This window comes from Lynx canadensis, chromosome E3 (genome assembly GCF_007474595.2).
Source record: "Lynx canadensis isolate LIC74 chromosome E3, mLynCan4.pri.v2, whole genome shotgun sequence".
Taxonomy (NCBI): domain Eukaryota; kingdom Metazoa; phylum Chordata; class Mammalia; order Carnivora; family Felidae; genus Lynx; species Lynx canadensis.
This window is the reverse complement of record NC_044318.1, coordinates 10184693-10204758: the sequence shown is the minus strand read 5'-3', so window position 1 is coordinate 10204758 and position 20066 is coordinate 10184693. Positions and strand designations below refer to the sequence as shown.

At 50.2% G+C, this 20066-nt stretch overlaps 1 protein-coding gene across 7 annotated transcripts in view; it reads right to left on the bottom strand.

Moving 5' to 3' along the window:
- SNX29 (sorting nexin 29) overlaps window positions 1-20066 on the bottom strand; it is a 501802-nt gene that overhangs the window by 472179 nt on the left and 9557 nt on the right. For 6 of the 7 annotated variants that reach the window (XR_003965611.1, XR_003965609.1, XM_030300939.1 and 3 more), the window contains exons 2-3: window positions 11198-11262; window positions 9487-9539 (exon numbers count right to left, since the gene is read on the bottom strand). Coding sequence is in view for 5 of the 7 variants with exons in the window: in XM_030300939.1 (XP_030156799.1) it covers window positions 9487-9539; window positions 11198-11262 (118 nt within the window). In the remaining 2 variants the exon portion in view is untranslated. Of the gene's footprint in view, window positions 1-9486; window positions 9540-9891; window positions 10062-11197; window positions 11263-20066 lie in introns of those variants that run through there. The other variant, XM_030300940.1, reaches the window with a different exon arrangement.

Genomic DNA, 20066 nt, shown 5'->3' with positions numbered 1-20066 from the left:
AAGAAATGCTCCTTTCTCCGACTTCTTCTGACAACATTCCCCGAAAGGATCACAAAAATGTACATTTCCTAAATGTTCTGAGACAAATACTCAAAGCCAACCCACTGCCACCCATCACAGCAAAGAGACCCAGTGCACAGAGAATATTTACCAAGTGTCCGGACACTTTACATAAAATTACAACGACAGTAACAATAGCTAACAATTTCTGGAAACATACTAGCTGTTCGGCTTCACATGAACTGACTCAGAGCTCTATTGAGTGTATAAAGTTACTGCTGTTCCCATTTACAGGTGAGGACGTTGAGGCACAAGAAAGTGAAAACTTGCCCACAGTCCAACATGACTGGGGACTGGCGACACGAGGATTCAAACTGAGCTCCAATTCCCACACTCATCCTGCCGGCCCCAAGTTTGGGTCGTTGCTGATAATTCCAATGGACACCTTCCAGACGGTGTTCTGTAATTCCACGGAGGAAGGAGACGCTTCTGAGGAACAATAACGTATCTGGCCCTTGAGGTGACTTCCAGTGCCTGCTGAGTCCTTGGGCCATTATTTCCGGAAGGCAAACTATTCAAAACACACATTACAGCCTCTCCCAAGGCCAGCGTGACTGACAGTACGTGGAATAATTTTCATGAAGCACAAGAATGGGTCTTTGTTCTGAGGGCCAAACAGAGCAGGACCGCAACTCCAACGGGAAGGGGTGAGGAGAAACGCTGCGCTCGGGAGCCTGCTGACTGCCCCACTTCCTCCTGGGGGGCTTTCGGAGGACAAAATCATGCAAGGAGCCTCGCCTGCCATTTCCTTTCATGTCCGTGGTGTCTGATGCTTTACATGAGGCCCGTGGCATCTTGCTGTGTGATCTCCGAAAGATCAAACACATCTGCCTCCCACACGCTCACACTTTGCGATTTCGGCTGTAACAGAATAACATTGTGTACAAAAGGCACAGGGGCAGCGCTCTTTCCCGGACTTGAGCCATTCACAAACAGATGGGCAACTTTTGTTACATCCGAGCATGGGTAGCCTGGTTTACTTGTCCTGGGTTTGACTCCTGTTTTCCACGGGAGAGACGCCCGTTTGAAAAGGGAAAACTCTATCGCTGTCGCAGCACTGGGCTCCACAGAGCAAGCCCCTGTGCTGCTCTGCTGGAGGAAGGCTAAGCCCGAAGCCTCTGTTTAGACAGGAGGAGGGGGCTGTGCTGGACACACTTTGAACCGTAGGCTACTGTTGTCTTCGCAGGTCGAAAGGACCAAGTATCAGTAATTTCATTTCATTCAACCTCACATTAATACCAAACCAGGTCTCTCCCCCAGTATCGCTGAGACTGGAAAAGAAAAGGCGAACCACTGAGCCACTAGGCAGCTGAGGGGAATTGAATGCCCTGCCATTTAACACTTAATATTAAGTACTTTTTGGGGAAACAGTGTGTTAGGAAAACCACGAGGGGCTATAGTGTCAGAGAACAGGACCACAGTAGGAAAACAAAGTCTGTCTCCAATCCTGTTCACTACCTACAAACCACGTGACCCACCTAACCAAAGTGCATGCTCCAGCACCAATGGGTACTAGATACAAAGTCAATGCTACAAAAATGACCAGCCTCCAAGGTTTTACACCTGTAAGAGCAGGGAAATTACCCTGCTCCTGCTTGCCTACCCCTCAGGGTCATTGCAAGGATCAAAGGACGCCGATCACACAGACATGAACATTTTTATTTTTTTGTTTATTTTTTAATGTTTATTTAATTTTTTGAGAGAGAGAGAGAGACCGAGCACAAGGAGGGGAGGGGCAGAGAGAGGGAGACACAGAAACCACAGCAGGCTCCAGGCTCTGAGCTGTCAGCACAGAGCCGGATACGGGGCTCAAACTTGTGAACTGCGAGATCATGACCCGAGCCCAAGTTTGCTGCTTAACCGACTGAGCCACACAGGTGCCCCTAGACACAATAGACACGAACATTTTTAAACCGCATGGTATTGTCACAAGAAAGCCTATCACTACAATACAGCAGCAACAGGGGACAACTGGTGGGCATTATGGCCACCCTGTGTTCATTCATAACAGCCACCTTCATAACAGCACCCAGATTTCATTTGAAAGTTTACTTCTGCCTCACTGGATCCTGTCTTGGGATGGTGACCCGAGGAAACACCTCGCGCTACACAAGCCAGCGGGCTCCCAGGAAGCTCCTTCAGCCAAATCCTTCTGCTGGTGGCGAGCAGGTGGTCATGTGACCTGAGACTGAGACTGGCCAGTCAGGTGTTTCCTCCCTAGACCTTCAATCTTGACCAGAATGAGAGTCACTCTGGCAGCGGCACCTTAACTGGACCAGCATTCCTGCTAAGAGACACCTCTGGGCCCCTGTGTCCAGCACAGGAGGCTTCCAAAGTTGTCTTGACTCCTTCCCATCTCCAAACCCGGCCTTCCATCAATTCTACAAGCCCACAACATCCTTAGCTGGAGATTCCTGTTGATTGTTGCCCAAGAGCCTTGGCAGATACAGCTGTGTGCCAGCCTTTCAAAAGTTCCTACTGGTGGGGCGCCTGGGTGGCTCAGTCGGTTGGGCGTCCAACTTCAGCTCAGGTCATGATCTCGCGGTCCGTGAGTTCGAGCCCCGCGTCGGGGCTCTGGGCTAATGGCTCGGAGCCTGAAGCCTGCTTCAGATTCTGTGTCTCCCTCTCTCTCTGACCCTCCCCCGTTCATGCTCTGTCTCTCTCTCTCTCAAAAATAAACAAACGTTAAAAAAAAAAAATTAAAAAAAAAAGTTCCTACTGGTGGGGCGCCTGGGTGGCTCAGTCGGTTGGGCGTCCAACTTCGGCTCAGGTCATGATCTCACGGTCCGTGAGTTCGAGCCCCACGTCGGGGCTCTGGGCTGATGGCTCGGAGCCTGGAGCCTGCTTCCGATTCTGTGTCTCCCTCTCTCTCTGCCCCTCCCCCGTTCATGCTCTGTCTCTCTCTCTCTCTCAAAAATAAACAAACGTTAAAAAAAAAAAATTAAAAAAAAAAAGTTCCTACTGGTGGGGCGCCTGGGTGGCTCAGTCAGTTGGGCGTCCAACTTCGGCTCAGGTCATGATCTCACGGTCCGTGAGTTCGAGCCCCACGTCGGGGCTCTGGGCTGATGGCTCAGAGCCTGGAGCCTGCTTCCGATTCTGTGTCTCCCTCTCTCTCTGCCCCTCCCCCGTTCATGCTCTGTCTCTCTCTGTCTCAAAAATAAATAAACGTTAGGGGCGCCTGGGTGGCGCAGTCGGTTAAGCGTCCGACTTCAGCCAGGTCACGATCTCGCAGTCCGTGAGTTCGAGCCCCGCGTCAGGCTCTGGGCTGATGGCTCAGAGCCTGGAGCCTGCTTCTGATTCTGTGTCTCCCTCTCTCTCTGCCCCTCCCCCGTTCATGCTCTGTCTCTCTCTGTCTCAAAAATAAATAAACATTAAAAAAAAAATTAAAAAAAAAAAGTTCCTACTGGTGTTCGTCCAACCAATTGGAATCTGGCTATGACCCTAAGCCAACACTCACAGTCATGCCCAGAACTTTACCTACGACAGTCAATTTTCAATGGCCTTCAAAGGTAACACTTGGCCTTTTAAGAGAAGATCCCTTGCAATTATCCATTATATCTTAGTAGTCACTTGTTCTCAGTTTCCTATAGAAGAATGACACAGAAGAGGCACGTCTCAGGACGTGGGGTCTGAGAACTGTACCCAGAGTTATGTGGAAAGAAATCTTCCACCTTCGGGAACATAGAAAAGTCTCGCTAATACACTTTTGCCCTTCCCTTCCAACTGCAGACTGGTGCCTGCATCAGTAGACGGCATGGCAGGAGTCCCAGCTGAGTGAGGACCGTCCCCACCAGACTTCACTCCGTATGGAGTGAAATTAACACTCCAACATGTCTGGCACTTTTACGCACAGTATCTGACTTAATCCTCCCAAATAGCAGGGCAGCTCTGATTCTGACCACCTTTTCAGATGCGTGCGTTTTCCCCACACCACCAAGCGATTCTCTGACACCAACTGGGCGTCCTACACCTCAACTCAATTCTGACATTTTCCACCTGGAGACAACATTAGATTCCCCACAGGTGAAGGTCTGTTCTGCAAAGAAGCTGTTGGTGTGGCTTGTCGTGCATTTCCGCCCAGAGCCGCACACACACAGTCATGGGGGGCTTACTAGTCGGCTTGTGCTCCGTATCCGGGCTCAGGATCAGAACTGGCCCTTCTGTCCCCGACGCCAAGAGGAATTAATTCACCTCACCTCCTTGAGCCAGACCAGGCTGGGCCCCTGGAAGGGATCAGGGAGGGCAGAGAAATATGCACACACCCGGGCTCCAGAGATTGTGAGATACAATAAGAGAAACAGAGGAAAAAACGGCTTGCTCAGGACCGCACTCGGGCAGACTTAATAAATCACATATGGGTAAGTGTAGATGTTGCCCCGGTGGGAAGACTTAGTCGGAAGTCCCACCTGAGGGGAGGGCGCTCTGCTCAGGACGCTCCATCGGGACTCCAACGGGGCTGCTCGCCGCTGGGCTCCCCCAGCCAGAAGGCTGGATGTTGTGAGTACCCGATTCGACGAATTTAGCCTTCTCTGTTCTTCTCTGTATTTTTCTCCCTCTTTATGTTTATTGGAATTGTTGAATTGCTTATATTCCCTTTCCCTCATAATTAATAGAGCTTTCCTCCACGAAACCAAAAGTGTGGCTATCGTGAATTAGTACTATTCAGAACAAGGTCTCAGTTCTATGAGACGCCACACATCCCCCCCGCCCCCCCCCCCAACCCCGGTCACAAGCCCAGGCTGTCACCTGTACTTCTGCCTGACCGGCTTGTATCTCAAACATTCCCACGACCTCCTCCATGGGTTAGATGAATTTGCCACAGCGACTCACAGAACTCAGAGAAACATTTGACTTACTAGATAACCGGCTTATTATAAGAGGATGAGGTGAACTCAGGAACAGCCGGGGGGAGGGCTGCGCGGGGCCAGGTAAAGGAAGAGAACACGCAACTTCCGTGCCCTCCTCAGGAGCGCCTCTCTCCCTGCACCCCGGTGTGCTCATCAACACAGGAGCTCTCAGGACCCCATCCTTTTGGGTTTGTATGAAGATTTCATGACATAGGCACAACTGATTAAATCACCAGGAGCTGGCAACTGAACTCCACCTCCAGCTCCTCACCTCTCCCCCGGGGAGGGGGGGGGCTGCTGGGAAAGAAAGTTCCAAGCCTCTAATACCAAGGCTGGTTCTCCTGGCCACCAGCCCCCAACCTTTGGGACTTTCTAAAAGTCACTGTATTCACATAACAGAAGACACCTTCATGGCTCTCATCGCTTTGGAAATTCCAGGGGTTGTACAGCTCAAGGCCAAGAATGGCAAAGAACAAATATGTTTCCTGTTTAAATCAAGATATCACAGTAGACCTAATTCTTGGGCTCTGAGAAGTTAGGCAGGTGGCTCAACCACAAAGGGGAAGAGCCAGACTCGAAGCCAGGCAGTGAGAGCCAGAGCTCTCTCCCGCCAGCCTGCCCAGGGCACATCCCCAACCTCCTAGACATAGCCCTCAAGTCACGTTCTGTAATCACTGCCTCACTGGGCTATCTTCCCCAGTAGAAAGAAAGCCACCCGAAGGGTAGAAATACACCTGAAATACTTGAGAAGGCCCCGTGTCCAGCACAGAACCTGACCCCAGCTAAGCATTCAGCAACTAACTGCTGAACAAATGAGTGATCCAATAAATATTTATTGAGCACTTACTATGTGCCAGGCACTGTGGACACAGTCTGCGCAAAATAGGTTTATTTCCAGCTTGTCATGCAGTTGAACAGATAAACGTAATCAATCCATCGTACCAACGCGTAATGTGAAACAGAGATTTCTAGACTCTGACAGTATTGAGCAGGGGTCACAAAGGACAACCCCTCACAGAAAGTGTGCAGATCCATGGTACAGAGCAAGGAAAATAGCTCCAGATGATTGGGACTTTGGGGTCTGGTGGGGCAGGGGGAGAACTGTAGTCAGGGGACCTGAAGACTTCCCCGACAATTATTCAAAGACTTTGAAAACAAACAAAACAAAACAAAACCAGAAAAGGCCAGGCCAGAGTAGCTGGAGCAAAGAGCCAGACTGTATCACGGATGCGAGTCTTTTTCCAAAGAGCGAAGGTTCTCTATGGCAGAGTGAAGGGACGGCAACTGCATTCTTCATAAGTCTCTCTGTGCAGAGGAAGCAGGACAAAAAGGAAGGCAGGGAGTCAGTCGATGGCAGCCATCCTATGGGGGGTGTGGTGACCGGGACAGGGTGATAGCGGGGAGCTGGAAAGCAGTGAATACATGTGAGGTGACCTCTGGTGCTGGGCCATTTGTCAGGGGTGGAGAAGAAAGGGGACTCATCTATCTTTCCAGACCCCACAACAAAATGTTCTTAACTGCAAGATTAAGCTTTGTCACGATATAAGGACAATGATGTGGCCTTTCCTGTATGAAGGTGGTGCCACCTCTACCCAAACATATTGCAAAGATAAGACCAAGACTCTGATATGGAGAAGGAACCCTCAATGTGGGGGAAAAACAATTTTTTTAATGTTTATTTATTTTTGAGAGACAGACCGTGAGCAGCAAAGGGGCAGAGAGAGAGGGAGACACAGAATCCAAAGCAGGCTCCAGGCTCCAAGCTGTCAGCACAGAGCCCGACGCGGGGCTAGAACTCACGAACTGTGAAATCATGACCTGAGCCACAGTCAGATGCTTAACCAACCGAGCCACTCAGGCGCCCCAAAACAATTTTTTTAAACACAGCTTCAAAATCAACATAATCACTAATTGTAGCCTAACACGGGAAGAATGGACTTCGGAGCCCGAGAAACTAGGGTCCCACTTTCAACTCTAACTTTCTCAGATGTCTAACCTTGGCTGCATTACTCTACTGGACTGAGTCTGTTTTCTCGTCCGTGAAGAAGGAATAACACCACCACTCCAGACACTGTGTAGGAGACTAAGCGTCAACATGCACAAGGAGTGGCCAGAGACGTGAGAAGCAGTAACTATCGGGGCACCTGGATGGCGCAGTTGGTTAAGCATCTGACTCTTGATCTCAGCTCAGGTCACCATCTCACAGTTTGTGAGTTCAAGCCCCCCATCGGGCTCTGTGCTGATGGGGTGGAGCCTGCCAGGGATTCGGTCTCTGCTTCTCTCTGCTCCTCTGCCATGTGTGTGCATGCACGCACACGCTCTCTCTCTCTCAAAATAAATAAGAAGCAGTAACCATTATTATTAACATAAAGCAGCACCTTCCTTTTAGCCATAAACCACAGCTCTCATTGAAGGAATTAACTTTCTAGCTTCTATGAAACGTAGTATTTTACCTACTAAGAACTTTAGTAGTATATTCTATTATATAAGAACACATTCATTTAACATTTAGAGATGGATTCTCTCTCTCAAGAAAAGAACAGGATAATTACGAAAATAAAAAAGTGATGGAGAAGTCCTGAGCACACACACCCTCACCCATCCACACACATGCATGCACGCGCACTCACACACATATGTGCAGCTGGTCTAGGATGGGAGGGAGAATTGCATCATTAATGAATGAGCCTCCCAGATGATTCTGATGCAGGTGGACCTTGTGTCCCCAAATCAGGACCCCTGTGCTGACCAAGGCCAGGCCCCATAGTAGAGCCTCAAGAACAACTGTAAAATGCAAATCATAAAAAAAACAAAGAATTATTCTATATTTACACTTATTAAAACTGTATGATACGGAGTGGAAGGACAGACAAAAAGATCGATGAAACAGAAACAGACACTGACAAGTAAGTAAATAAAAATCTCAGTAAGGATACAGCTTTTGCTCTGGCACTTTCCATGGCTATTTTATCTTCCAGAAAACACCTAGAGATTTACGTCCGTTTTACTTACTGCTTACGAGTACTCCGCTGGGAAGGAGAGAGGTCAGGACCCAGGGCCTGCCTGCTGTCTCCATGTTCACAGTCAAGGCACAAAAGCATTCATAAACCAGTTATTACAATGCAACATGGCAAGTTCTGTAATAACAATAATTTCATCTACTGAAACAAAAGAGAACTGAAACAATAAATCGGTCTAATGATCTGATGCCACAACCACATACTAAGAACCAAATGTGCGACAGGCACAAAATGTCTGTGCAAAAGAGAGAGATACACACTAGAGGAGTCGCCTCTCGGCCCTCAAAGCTCACAAGCCTCGTGGTGCCACAGATTAAACAGCTAACTACGATACGATGCCGTGCACGCGCTCACCCAGTCGCTCACCCTGATGGGTCTTTCCTAAGCACCTTCTACACACTTCCAGGCACCAGACTTACATCAGTGATCAAGACAGCAAACATCCCTGTCTGCACAAAGCTGACATGACAACACCCAGAGACAGAAACCAACAAAATAAACAAGCCTAACATACAGTCTGTCAGCTGGTGGTAAGTGCCAGGGAGAAAAACCAGGTGAAGGAGAGACAGGATACGGGAGAGGTACAGTGTTAAATCTGCACCAGTTTCAAATAGTCCCTGCAGTTCTATGACAATGTGGCACTATGCGCTTTGCTCCGGCTGGTAAAGTGTGTCACAGACATGGGTCTGAAAGGACAGACCAGGAACAGGCTCTGCTGGGCGGGCTGGGGTGAGTGGGCCGGGCCACGGCCAGTCTCCGGAATGACATGAGCACTGAGCAAGCGAGTTCCCTCATTTCCCTTCCTTTGCGGGGAATGTTCCTCCCGCCACCATGAATCACTGAATGACTTCACAAAGCAAATGCCTGTGTGTCTCTTACCTTTGCCAAAACATTCCCATCTCCTCCCAGGCAATGTGAGAAGCTTACACAATTATGTCAGTCCTTCCCGGGTCAGGAAAGTCAATGCCAATTTTGGGGCTTCTTTTTTTTATATATATAAAGGAAACAAGCAATCACAGTATAAAATATGAAGACCAACAGAAAGTATAAAGATTCCCAATATTCTTAGACCCAGGATTACCTGTGTTCACATTCTGGTATGTTCTTTGTCTGAGTGGTGGTTTAACATAGCTAGCATCACTCTGCATCGACATAACTTTATATCCTGGTCTTTTTGTTTTAACTACATAATTTGTCAATTACTCCATGTGCATTTCTCTGCTTCAAGTCAACGCTGTGTGGACGTCAATTTAATGGCTATGTGACACTCTGTTCTACTGATGCTCTGCTTAAATTTCTGACTTGCCATCATTATCAATTACCCTGAAGATAACCTTATGCAGAAAGGTATTTCAAACAATTCCCTCAGAACGGACTCCCAGAAGGAGTAGTACAGGAAGCCGCGAATACGCGACACGAGCCGTCACTGCGTAGGTGGTCCACAGCTTACCCAAGCTGAATCACCGCACCTCTCGGCTGCAGAGACAACACAGAAGCGACTCAGCTCTGGCCGCCTTTTTGGTCTTGACAGTAGATGGTTTTAGAAGCGACACGTTTACCTGCTGTCGGAATCCGAGGCGATCTCCTTTCTCCCTCCAAAGCGGATCTGGCACTGCACGGAAAAAGAAGCCGCTGAGATTAGCGGTTGGGATGGGACACTCAAACGTCACTAACAGCCCACACAGGCCTTCGGGGTCATGGGACACACAGGGCCAGAAACTCCAGGTACCGAGTCGGGGTGTCCCCTTCTCCCAGGTGTCAAAGCCAAGACGTGAGGCAGCCTTCCAGCCGCCACCTACAGAAGCCTTTATCTCCCACTTGCACAGAAGGAAGGCGTGTGGGAAAACAGTGCTAAGAGGAAAACTGAAGTACACAGCCTTGTGCAGATTTTCTAGGAAGCTTCTGTATGTCAGCAGCTGACTGTCTGAACACAGAGCTCCCCACGGGCGACAATTAATACTTACACAAATCTGTGGTGATGGGTGCCTTTGGAAAGGGCCCCAGAGTTGTTATGACTGGCTAGGAAATTATGGCAGCATGATTCAAGCCTCAAACATGTCATCTGGTTGTGCCGAATGACAATTCACCCAGGGTGGATACAGATGAAAGCAAACCATTCTTTCTTTTCTAATTGTGGTAAAATATAGATAACGTAAAATTCACCATCTTAACCATTTTTAGTTATAGCATTCAATTCACAATATCGCACAGCCATCAGCCACTCTCTCCCCTGTGGGGAGCAGGCTCGCAAGATTCCGGAACTTATTCATCCAAAGAATGAATGCATTAATGAATCTAAATGGTGTATTTGTCAAAACACGTGGGACCGCATACTTAAAATTAGTGTATTTTATTGCATGCCTCAATTATATGTCAGTAAGATTGATTTTTAAAAACCATATGTACACTTTCACCCACTAAAATATTTAACAACAATAATAATAACAGCAGCTCTGGGCATCAGCTCCAATTTATTTCGGTTCAACGGCTACACTTAAAGTGGTGCCAGGGGCGCCTGGGTGAATCAGCTGGCTGAGCACTGAACGCTTGATTTCGGCTCAGGTCATGATCTCCAGGTCCGTGAGTTCAAGCCCTGCATTGGGCTCTGCACTGACAGGGCAAAGTCTGCTTGGGATTCTTTCTCCCCCTCTCTCTTCCCCTCCACACCCTCCCCTCAAAATAAATACACTTAAATATATAGATATTTAAATATACGAATTAAAGCTACTTAAATATACGAACTGCCTCAGAGGCTGGTGGGAAGGATTCAACGGGGAGCGCTTAGCAGGGGGCCTGGGACGTGACGAGCGTGCACTAAATGATGCACGTGTGACTCACGCAGGCCAGGCCGGCACGCTGACGCCAGCCTAAGCCAAAGCTTGCTTCCAGGCGAGGCTTCCTCCCTCCTATCTGCCCTGCTCTTGTGCCTGGGGCGGGGGGGGGCTAACTCCAACCACGACCTCAGCTCCTGGAAGCGTTGCCATCAAACTGCCTGGAGGGAGACTTCAAAACCAACACCAACGCTCCTCCCACGGGGACATCACGAAGACGGGGGCCTCCAAAGGTAGCAGAAAGTCAGGACGCGGGCGCCCCTCCCTCGCTGCTTTGGACTGCCTCACCTGCCCTATCGTTTCCTGGGGAACACCGCCAGCCTCACTGCTCCCAGAAAGTGGGAGTAAGTCCGCGCACGTGGAAGGGCAGAGATGACCCCCTGTGAATTGTCTGGCACCGTTACTCGACCTCAGAGGCAAACGCGAGCTTCCCTCTTACCTGTTTCACTGCATCCAGGAGTCGCTCCAGCAGAAACTGTCTTTTCAAGTCATTGTTCTGTGATCCTAAAATGCAACAGGCGTCATTAGTTCTGTTGCACATAAGCCTTTTATCGAGACTTTCTGCCACATGCTGTAGGGCTGTCCCCACCTAGCATCAGCCGCCTCTGCGAGGAGAACAAGACCAGGTACCAATAATCTACATCATTACAATGGAGTCTGGCCATCTGCCTGTTAGGCATCACAGGAAAGCAGCTAAACTAGTATTCCCCGAAGTTGAAGAACGTGTCCAGCATAGTCTAACCCAGGGTTACCCCACCTTGGCGCTTCTAACGTTTGGGCCGGATCATTCTCTATGGTGGGGCTGCCCTGTGAACGGCAGGGTGTTTAAAAAAAATTTTTTTTTCAACGTTTATTTATTTTTGGGACAGAGAGAGACAGAGCATGAATGGGGGAGGGGCAGAGAGAGAGGGACACACAGAATCGGAAACAGGCTCCAGGCTCCGAGCCATCAGCCCAGAGCCCGACGCGGGGCTCGAACTCACGGACCGCGAGATCGTGACCTGGCTGAAGTCGGACGCTTAACCGACTGCGCCACCCAGGCGCCCCTGAACGGCAGGGTGTTTAGGAGCATCCCCGGCCTCCACCCACCAGATACCGAGTGCACACACATACACACACCCTGGTTGTGGCAACAAAAATGTCTCCGGATGTTACCAAATGTCCTCCGGGGGACAAACTGCCCCCCCAGGTGAGAACCCACAGTGTAACTATAACCGAGGTTCCCTAGTATGGCCGGCACTGCCCACTGGCTGACCTCACTCTCTCCAGCATCCTTTCCCCAGGCCACCTCCTGCGGTACAAGCTGCAAAACCAAATTACTCCTTTTCTCAGCCTCTTTTGGAAGGCTGGCCTTAGAGAGCAGAGGGCCGTGGGCATTGGGGAAACCACGCCTTCCTGATCAAAGAACAGATGGTAATCGCTTCATTCCTCCTTCCATCCTTCACGCCTTCACCATAAACACCGTGGGGGGAGCCAGAGCATCACCGGGCAGCCATGAAGCAACAAGCTTGGAAGGAAGGTCAAGGGAATCACAGAGACTCCAGCCCTGATGCCATTTCACTGCTGAACCAATACCAGAAATCTCCCACCTCTCACACAGCAAACAACCCTGTTTGCTCAAACCGCTGTATGCCGGGCTGTTACTTGTGGCCAAAAGCATTCCTAACCAATGCACGTAGCATGTGCTCAACTTCCGTTTATGAGGATCAAAGGCAGGCACACTTTAAAGCACCAAGCAGAACCCTGTCAGAGCTACATCTGCGGTCCCTTGCGAGGCCCAGGGACCCCAATCAACAGAGACACGGCTACGTACTGTGACGCACCAAACACAGAACAGAGTCATTCCAAACGAGACTCAAATTCAGAGGTACAAGAGCAGACGCCCCACGCCATAAGCCTGGAAGTGCCACCAAGCTGCTTCTCTCTTGGGCAACTAAACACGGGCTTCACCAGGGAGTACCAGCTGGGCATCACCCCCACAGACGGTCAGCGATTCATCCAAATCATGCCAGGGCCACTGGGCTGACCACCACTGGGACCGCGTGTGGAGCACTTCCTGCGTGCCAGCCGCTACACTCAGTGCTCGGCATGATCACACCCTGTAATTTCCACAACCACCCTGCAACCAAGGGATCGGGATCCCCCCCCCTCTCCCCACGCCGCAGACGGGGAAGGTGAAGCTCAGGGAGAACAGCATTGTGCGCGATGCACTCAGTATTAATCTAACTTCTACCGTGTGCCAGGCAGTGTCCCAAGTGCTGGGGACACAGGAGTTAAGTGGTAGACAAGAGCCATCTTCTCATGGAGCAAAACTTCTATTAGGGAAGAAACCCAGGGCACCTAAGTAAACCTACAATGGGAGGACGTCAGAGAGTAGAGAGTCATAGTCGGAGGAAAAGCAGATGGGGTGATGAGACAGGGAGGAAGCAAGAGGCCCCGGCGGCCAGGGTGGGGGTGGAAGGCCTCTCCGCCCAGCCGACAGGTGAGCTGAGCCCTGTATGAGGACCGGGAACAAGTCTGGAGAGCTACGGCAGACCAGCATTCCAGGCAGAGCAGGCGGCCAGGGTAGATGCCCAGAGGCAGGAACAAGCTTGGTTTCTAGTCTTCCAGGATCAGAAGGAAATCAGCTGTGACTTGAGCAAAAAGCCAAAAGGAGGAAGTAAAGAGGAGACAGCAGGCAGGAGCCAGTCGCAAAGGGCCTCACGGACCAAAATCACAGGTTTGGGGTAGGTTTTGTTCTCATCTGAATACCACTTGGTGGAACTGTGATCCTCAGTCAAGACCATGCCCTTCCAGAGTCTATGTCCAGGCCACCACACAAGGCTGCTGCCTCACTCCAGACCCAGAGATAAAGCCAGTCATGGACACACGGTGACACAACTGACTTCCCGAACTCTGCCACTGTTATTTTTTCTGGAGGGCTCTGAGAAAGGATGGCCTCCATGTCATTCCCACCTCACCAGGCCATGATGAAGCATCATTCAGGACGCCTGAAGATGCCACCTGCCCAAGACCCCCCAAACAGCTCTCTTGATACCTGTGTCTGTCAATAAATCCTACTCTTTGTTTAACATGTTTGGCTCCCGCTTTTCTCTAACGCCAGGATGGACAAGTCGGGCTCTCCTTCTTCCTTCTTCCAAGTACTGCATCCAACAACGCTACCTGGCCTTGGGCAGTGCCAGCTGGAAACTCGACAAGGCTTTCCACCCTGAAATGCCCTTGCCATTTTCTTTTATCATAAAAGTAATTTATGTGATAGAATTAGCATATGACCCATCTATTCCACATCTGGGTAGACACCCAAAAGAACTGAAAGCAGGGTCTCGAAGAGATACTTGTACACCCCTGTTCACAACAGCATCACTCACAGTGGCTGAAATGTGAAACAGCCCAAGTGTCGATCGACAGATAAAGGGATGAGCGAAATGTGGCCTATCTACACAATGCATTATTATTCAGCTGCAAAAAGGAAGGAAATTCTGCAATCTGCTAGATGGATGAACCTCGAGGACATTATGCTAAGCCCCCAAAAAGATAAATACTGCAGGGTGCCTGGGTGGCTGAGTCGGATGAGCGTCCAAATTCAGCTCAGGTCATGATCCCGCAGTTCATGGGTTGGAGCCCCGCATCAGGCTCTGTGCCGGCAGCTCAGAGCCAGGAGCCTGCTTCGGGTTCTGTGCCTCCCTCTCTCTGCCCCTCCCCCACTCATGCATGCGCACGTGCTCACGCTCTTTCAAAAATAAATATTAAAAAGGGGCGCCTAGGTGGCTCAGTCGGTTAAGTGTCCAACTTCGGCTCAGATCATGATCTCGCGGTCCGTGAATTCGAGCCCCGCATCGGGCTCTGTGCTGACAGCTCAGATTCTGTGTCAGATTCTGTTTCAGATTCTGTGTCTCCCTCTCTCTCTGACCCTCCCCCACTCATGCTCTGTCTCTCTCTGTCTCAAAAATAAATAAACGTGAAAAAAAAAATTTTTTTTTAAAGTGGTTACAATGGTGAATTTTGTTATGTGTATTTTACCACAGTAAAAAACAAATCAGGAGAAAAAAATGTGCCAAGAAAATAAAAATCTCCATCATCTTGCTACTGGTCATTTTTAGCACAGTGATTCTCAAGTTTTTGGATTCACACAAATCTCCTGGGGTCTTGTTCAAAGGCAGGTTCTGATTCGGCAGTTCTGGGTGGGGCCTGGAATTTGGTATTTCTCACGAGCTCCCGGTGATGCTGAGGCCGCTGGTTCCTGACCCACACCTGAACAGCAAGGACGTCACAGCCTATGCTTCCTGACAGGCATGATGATCCCGTATCTCTTCTACAGTGTCTTGAGCCACTGCTTTTCCTAGATGAGATGTCAGCAGCCTCCTCTGCCCTACCTTGCAAAGCCTCTCTTTGTGGTGCGAAAAAAGGCCTGTTCACTACGGAGGACCGATCTGAGGTTGTGCGGGCCTCAGCCCTCCATTCACCCTTCCTGGCTGTAATCCCTCTGCGGGTAAGAAGTGCACTTGTGTGACACCATCCTGACCTCAGAAGAGGCACCTGTGGCCACCCTGGCCCTAACTGCGGACTCAGAGAAAGGAGTGTCGTAGGACAAAGGGAGCCCAGGCGGCCTTGGGGGCGTGCAGCCACTGCAGGGGGTGCCCGGGAGGCCACGGCCCTGAGGAGCAGTGGAAGGAGCACCAGTGGAAAGTCACAAGGCATCATGAGTTATCTCCATAGGGCTGCTTGCTGGCCATGTGACAGGGACACTCACTTCCCTTCTCTGGGCACTGGTTTCTGCATGAGATCATGTTCTCCTAGCTCTGCAGTCTGGAACATGGGGCCCTGGTGGAGACAAGGCAGGCAGAAGAATCTATGCCACCAGGGTCCTTCCTGCCTTCTTCCAGTGAAGAAGGGCGGCGGGGGGTGCCATTAAGGGATGGACATTTAACCCTCGACACAGATAAAGTGGCTCCATTCACCGGAGCCCTGAGGCTCAGTGGGGAGCACCCAAGGCTGGTCTCATGGGAAGTACTCAAGGAGAGATTCGGTTTCAAGTCCACTAGCTCCTGGCTCGGCCGTCTGCTAAATCGTGCTGGCTTTCAAGCCTTGTAACAAACCTGCAGTCACAGCCCCACTGCCGACTCAGCAAGGATTTCTCTGTGATTCTCTGTGAAGCAAGCCCCAGCCTTCCTGCTCTCTGCCTTTTCCAAGGGCAGCCCTCAGTCCACACCCTTGACCACATGGGCCAGAACAGGCTTCTTTCGAATTTCTTGGTAGATCACTATCAAAATGAAAATAGAAAATGGAAAGGTACCCCAGGGAATACCCCCAGGGGCCACAAAACTGTCGGAGAAATGCAGTGATCCCCTGAGGCTCTCACACAGATATGACATGTGTATGTGTATCTTTGTTGTTTTTAGTGTTTAGAATCCTGAGGATCCTAAATCAATTTCTACCACAAACCTCCAGCCTTCAGTTACTTCCTAGGGAGAAAGAGCAGGGGTTAAGAAAGCCCAGGGGCACCTCAGTAACTCCCTCGGTTAAGACTTCACCTCAGGTCATGATCTCTCAGTTCATGGGTTCGTGCCCCACATGAGGCTCTGTGCTGACAGCTCAGAGCCTGGAGCCTGCTTCCAATTCTGTATCTCCCTCTCTCTCTACCCCTCCCCTGCTCGCACTCAGTCTCGCTCTCCAAAATAAATAAACATTAAAAAAAAAAAAGGAAGAAAAGAGAAAGAATGGGATAGCCCAGATTCCTTACCACTGGCTATGTGACCATAGGTAAGTTACTTATCCTCTCTGCACCTCCTAGATCTATTCAATAAATAAGCATCCACATTGCACCTAAAACAGTGCCTAGTCTATACCAATCACTTTTTACATGTTAGCTATTATTATTGCTGTTGACAGCCCTATACCCCCCAGGGGTGTCAGACATCTGGCTCTAAGAAATGCTTTCAACTGGCTGCTTTCTCTCTGAAGCACGGGGAAGCTACGCAATCCAGGCCTCTGTGCTCACTGCCCTGAGGGGGATAAAAGTGATAAAGTACCCATGGACTCTGGGGAGGGGAAAACAATCAAGATATACCAGGAACTCTATGTACATTCCTTCTCTAATCCTTGCAAGGACCCTGGAGGTCAAGGTTAAATAAAGGTGCCACTCTCAGAGGAGGTAGGTCATTTGATCAAGGCCACATACACACTCAAACAGTAGTCTTTCCCTGGCTCTCCATGCAGCGGCAGACGTAAAGTCACACCAGGTATTTCTCTGGTTGAAGGCTAATCCTTGCAATGCACTGAACAGGTACTTGGAAGGGAAGAAAAGGGCAATGTTCTTTGGGTGCCCGCTGCACACCAGGAATTCTGCCCAAGGTCACGTGGCAAAATCAGTGGTGCAACAGAGGCTAAGCCCCTGGTCTGCCTGACTCCCGGACTAGTGCTCCCTGTACCATGCCACACTGCCATTCTGCCAGGGCCCAGGGAGGCTTACTGAAAAAGTAGGAACTTGAGCTGTGCTTTAAAAGGTAGAAAGAACTAGAATAGGTAAATCCACACAGACAGAACACAAGTGCTTAATGAGTCCGGGGTCTCCTCTGGGGTGATGAAAATCTTTTGGAACTAGACAGAGATGCTGGTTACACGACATCATTAATGTAGTAAATGCCAGTGAGTTGTTCACTTTGAAATGGTTGGTTTAATAATTGTTAAGGGGGGGGGGGGCCAGGAGGGCAAAAGGACTCCAGATAGCAGCACCCAGCCCCCGCCTCACTTCCCTTCCATATTTCTGGTTCCACTGAGGGGGTCTGACGCTAAGAGGTCCTTCACTTCTGCATCATCAGCCTAATAACGGGGAGCAGGCACAGGCCAATAAATCAAGTTCTGAGAGGTTTGGTTACGAGGGGCCCTACGAACGGTGGGTGGAGATACGTGGCTCTCAACCAGGGTGATTTTGCCTTCACCACGGGACACTGGGCAATGTCTGCAGATATTGTCGGCACAAGTCGGAGGGGGCACGGGGCAGGTGAGGGCCAGGGATGCTGTTAAACCTCCGACAGCCCACAGGACGGCCCCCACGGCAGAGTTATCTGGCCTGTCAGCAATGCTGCAATTAGGAAATTCTTCCTGAAAGTACATGTGATTATCCCACTTCAGAGATGAAGAAACTGAGGCTCTGAGAGGCTAAATAACTGAAACCTCCACTTGTGCTCTGACTCCTGTCTCCTCTCATCTGCTCAAGGACATATCCAGCCACTGCCCCACCAAGTCAGTTTTTTCTTCTCATCTGTGCAATTCTTTTGTTGTAAAGTTTATTTATTTATTTATTTTGAGGGAGAGAGTAGGGGAGGAGCAGAGAGAGAGAGGGAAAGAGAATCCCAAGCAGGCTCCACACCTTCAGCGCACAACCTGACGTGGGGCTTGAACCCACAGAACTGTGAGATCCTCACCTGAGCGGAAACCAAGAGCCGGATGCTTAACCGACTGAGCCCCCCGGGCGCCCCTCATCTGTGCAATTCTTACAGCATGCGAGGATGTCAGAATATCTCCCCGCAAGTTTACCAAAAGCCACGCCCGCGCCTGCACACGCTCCCAGCTGCCAGCACAGCTCTTCCTTCACGGGAGAGCCAGCCCCGCTGTGGCCCTGCGCCCTTCTGTTCCCATGGCCTTCACCCTGCACCGATTACCTACACAGCGGCACAGGTGGCAGCAAATGACTGAGTGATCTTATACAACAAACACACGATACGCTCAATGATATTATATGAGCTGTTCATGCAACGCACCCTGCAAAAGTGCAGTTAACGATGAGTTTCTATCAAGTCCTAAGCATGTGATGGGCTGTCTCAGATGATTTGTATTTCTGGTTTTCACTGAATAAACCTGCACCTTTAATGTGCCCCAGGACAGAGGTCAGCAAACTTTTTCCGTCAAGAGCCAGACAGTAAACATTTCAGGCTTTGTGGGTCATGTGGTCCCAACTCCTCAACTCTGCTCTGACATCTCAAAAGCAGCCAGAGATAATACATTACGGAACAAGCATAGCTGTTTACAAGAACAGGCCTTGGGCTGGATTTACCCTACGGGCCATAGTTTGCCAACCACTGCCCTAGCAGAATTAATCAGATGGAGGTTTTAAAAATTAACACAACACTGTCTGTGTTTCTAGACGTTATGGCTACCCAGTAAGCAGTAAGACGGTTACACGTTAGGGATTTCCGGAAGACTATAGACCAGACCCACACCTTAATCTTCCCTCACCCTATAACCAACGGCCCACATCAGAGCCTGGCAAGGGACAGGTACACCACCAACGCGTGGCCACCGCTGCAAGGCCGGCTCGCTCATGTTTGCAGGCATACAGGATGCTTGGCCCTCTCAGCCCAGTGGAGAGTTTAGTGCCGTTGTTTGTTTAGTTTCCACGATGCCCAAAAACCCACCACCACTCCAAAGCGGAAGCAAGAGAGATTGGGCACAAAGGGCGGCCTCGTATAGGCCAGAGAGGCATGTACAAGCCCAACATCAGATCTTCCCTCCCAACCCCCACGCCTCCAAGGTCAGGCGCAGAAAGGAAATGAGTGCAGTGGGCAGGGAGGGCAGAAAAGAGGGACAGGAAGGGACTGAGGGGTGCCTCTGGAGAGACGGCAGCTGCTACTGGGCTCCGGAGGACAGCACCACACAGGGGACAGCACCGCACAGCAACACCAACATGCAGTTGCCCCATCTTGTGGTTTTTCAAAGGAGACAGAAACTCAGATCTTCACGTCAATCAGTTGGCACCTAATTTTACAGCAGTGTTTCAGCCACCTCTGCCTGAACCAAACACAAGACACCCAGAGGCCAGATCTGCTACAAATCTTCTGTTCTGAGATACACATTAAACCTTTATATCCACCCATGAGATGTGTGCTCGTGACCCCTTCCTAACGGATAAAGGAACCGAGGTTTGGAGACATCGATCCCTTGTCCCAGGAAGAATGCCCCAAAGCTGGACTCCAACACCCAGGCCTTCCAGCCTCCACAAGACCAGGCTAACCTCGGGCAGCCCAGCTTGCATGCAGGCAAAGGGACTCCACAAAGGGCCACTAAAGACTAACCTCCCAGTGGCCGGCTCAAGTGTCACCTTCTGTGAGAAACCTCCCTGCCCCGGCACAATACACTGCTCTCTACAGGGTGTCCCCACGACCCTGCAGCCACACCACACCCCTGGTATAATCGCCACCACACAAAGGATTATGGGGAATCAGAAATCTCCCGGCACATGCCTATCCTTGACTGTGAGCCTTCTCGCTCAGGGGGGGAGCCAGCGTCAATACGCTCCCACTCATGCAAGG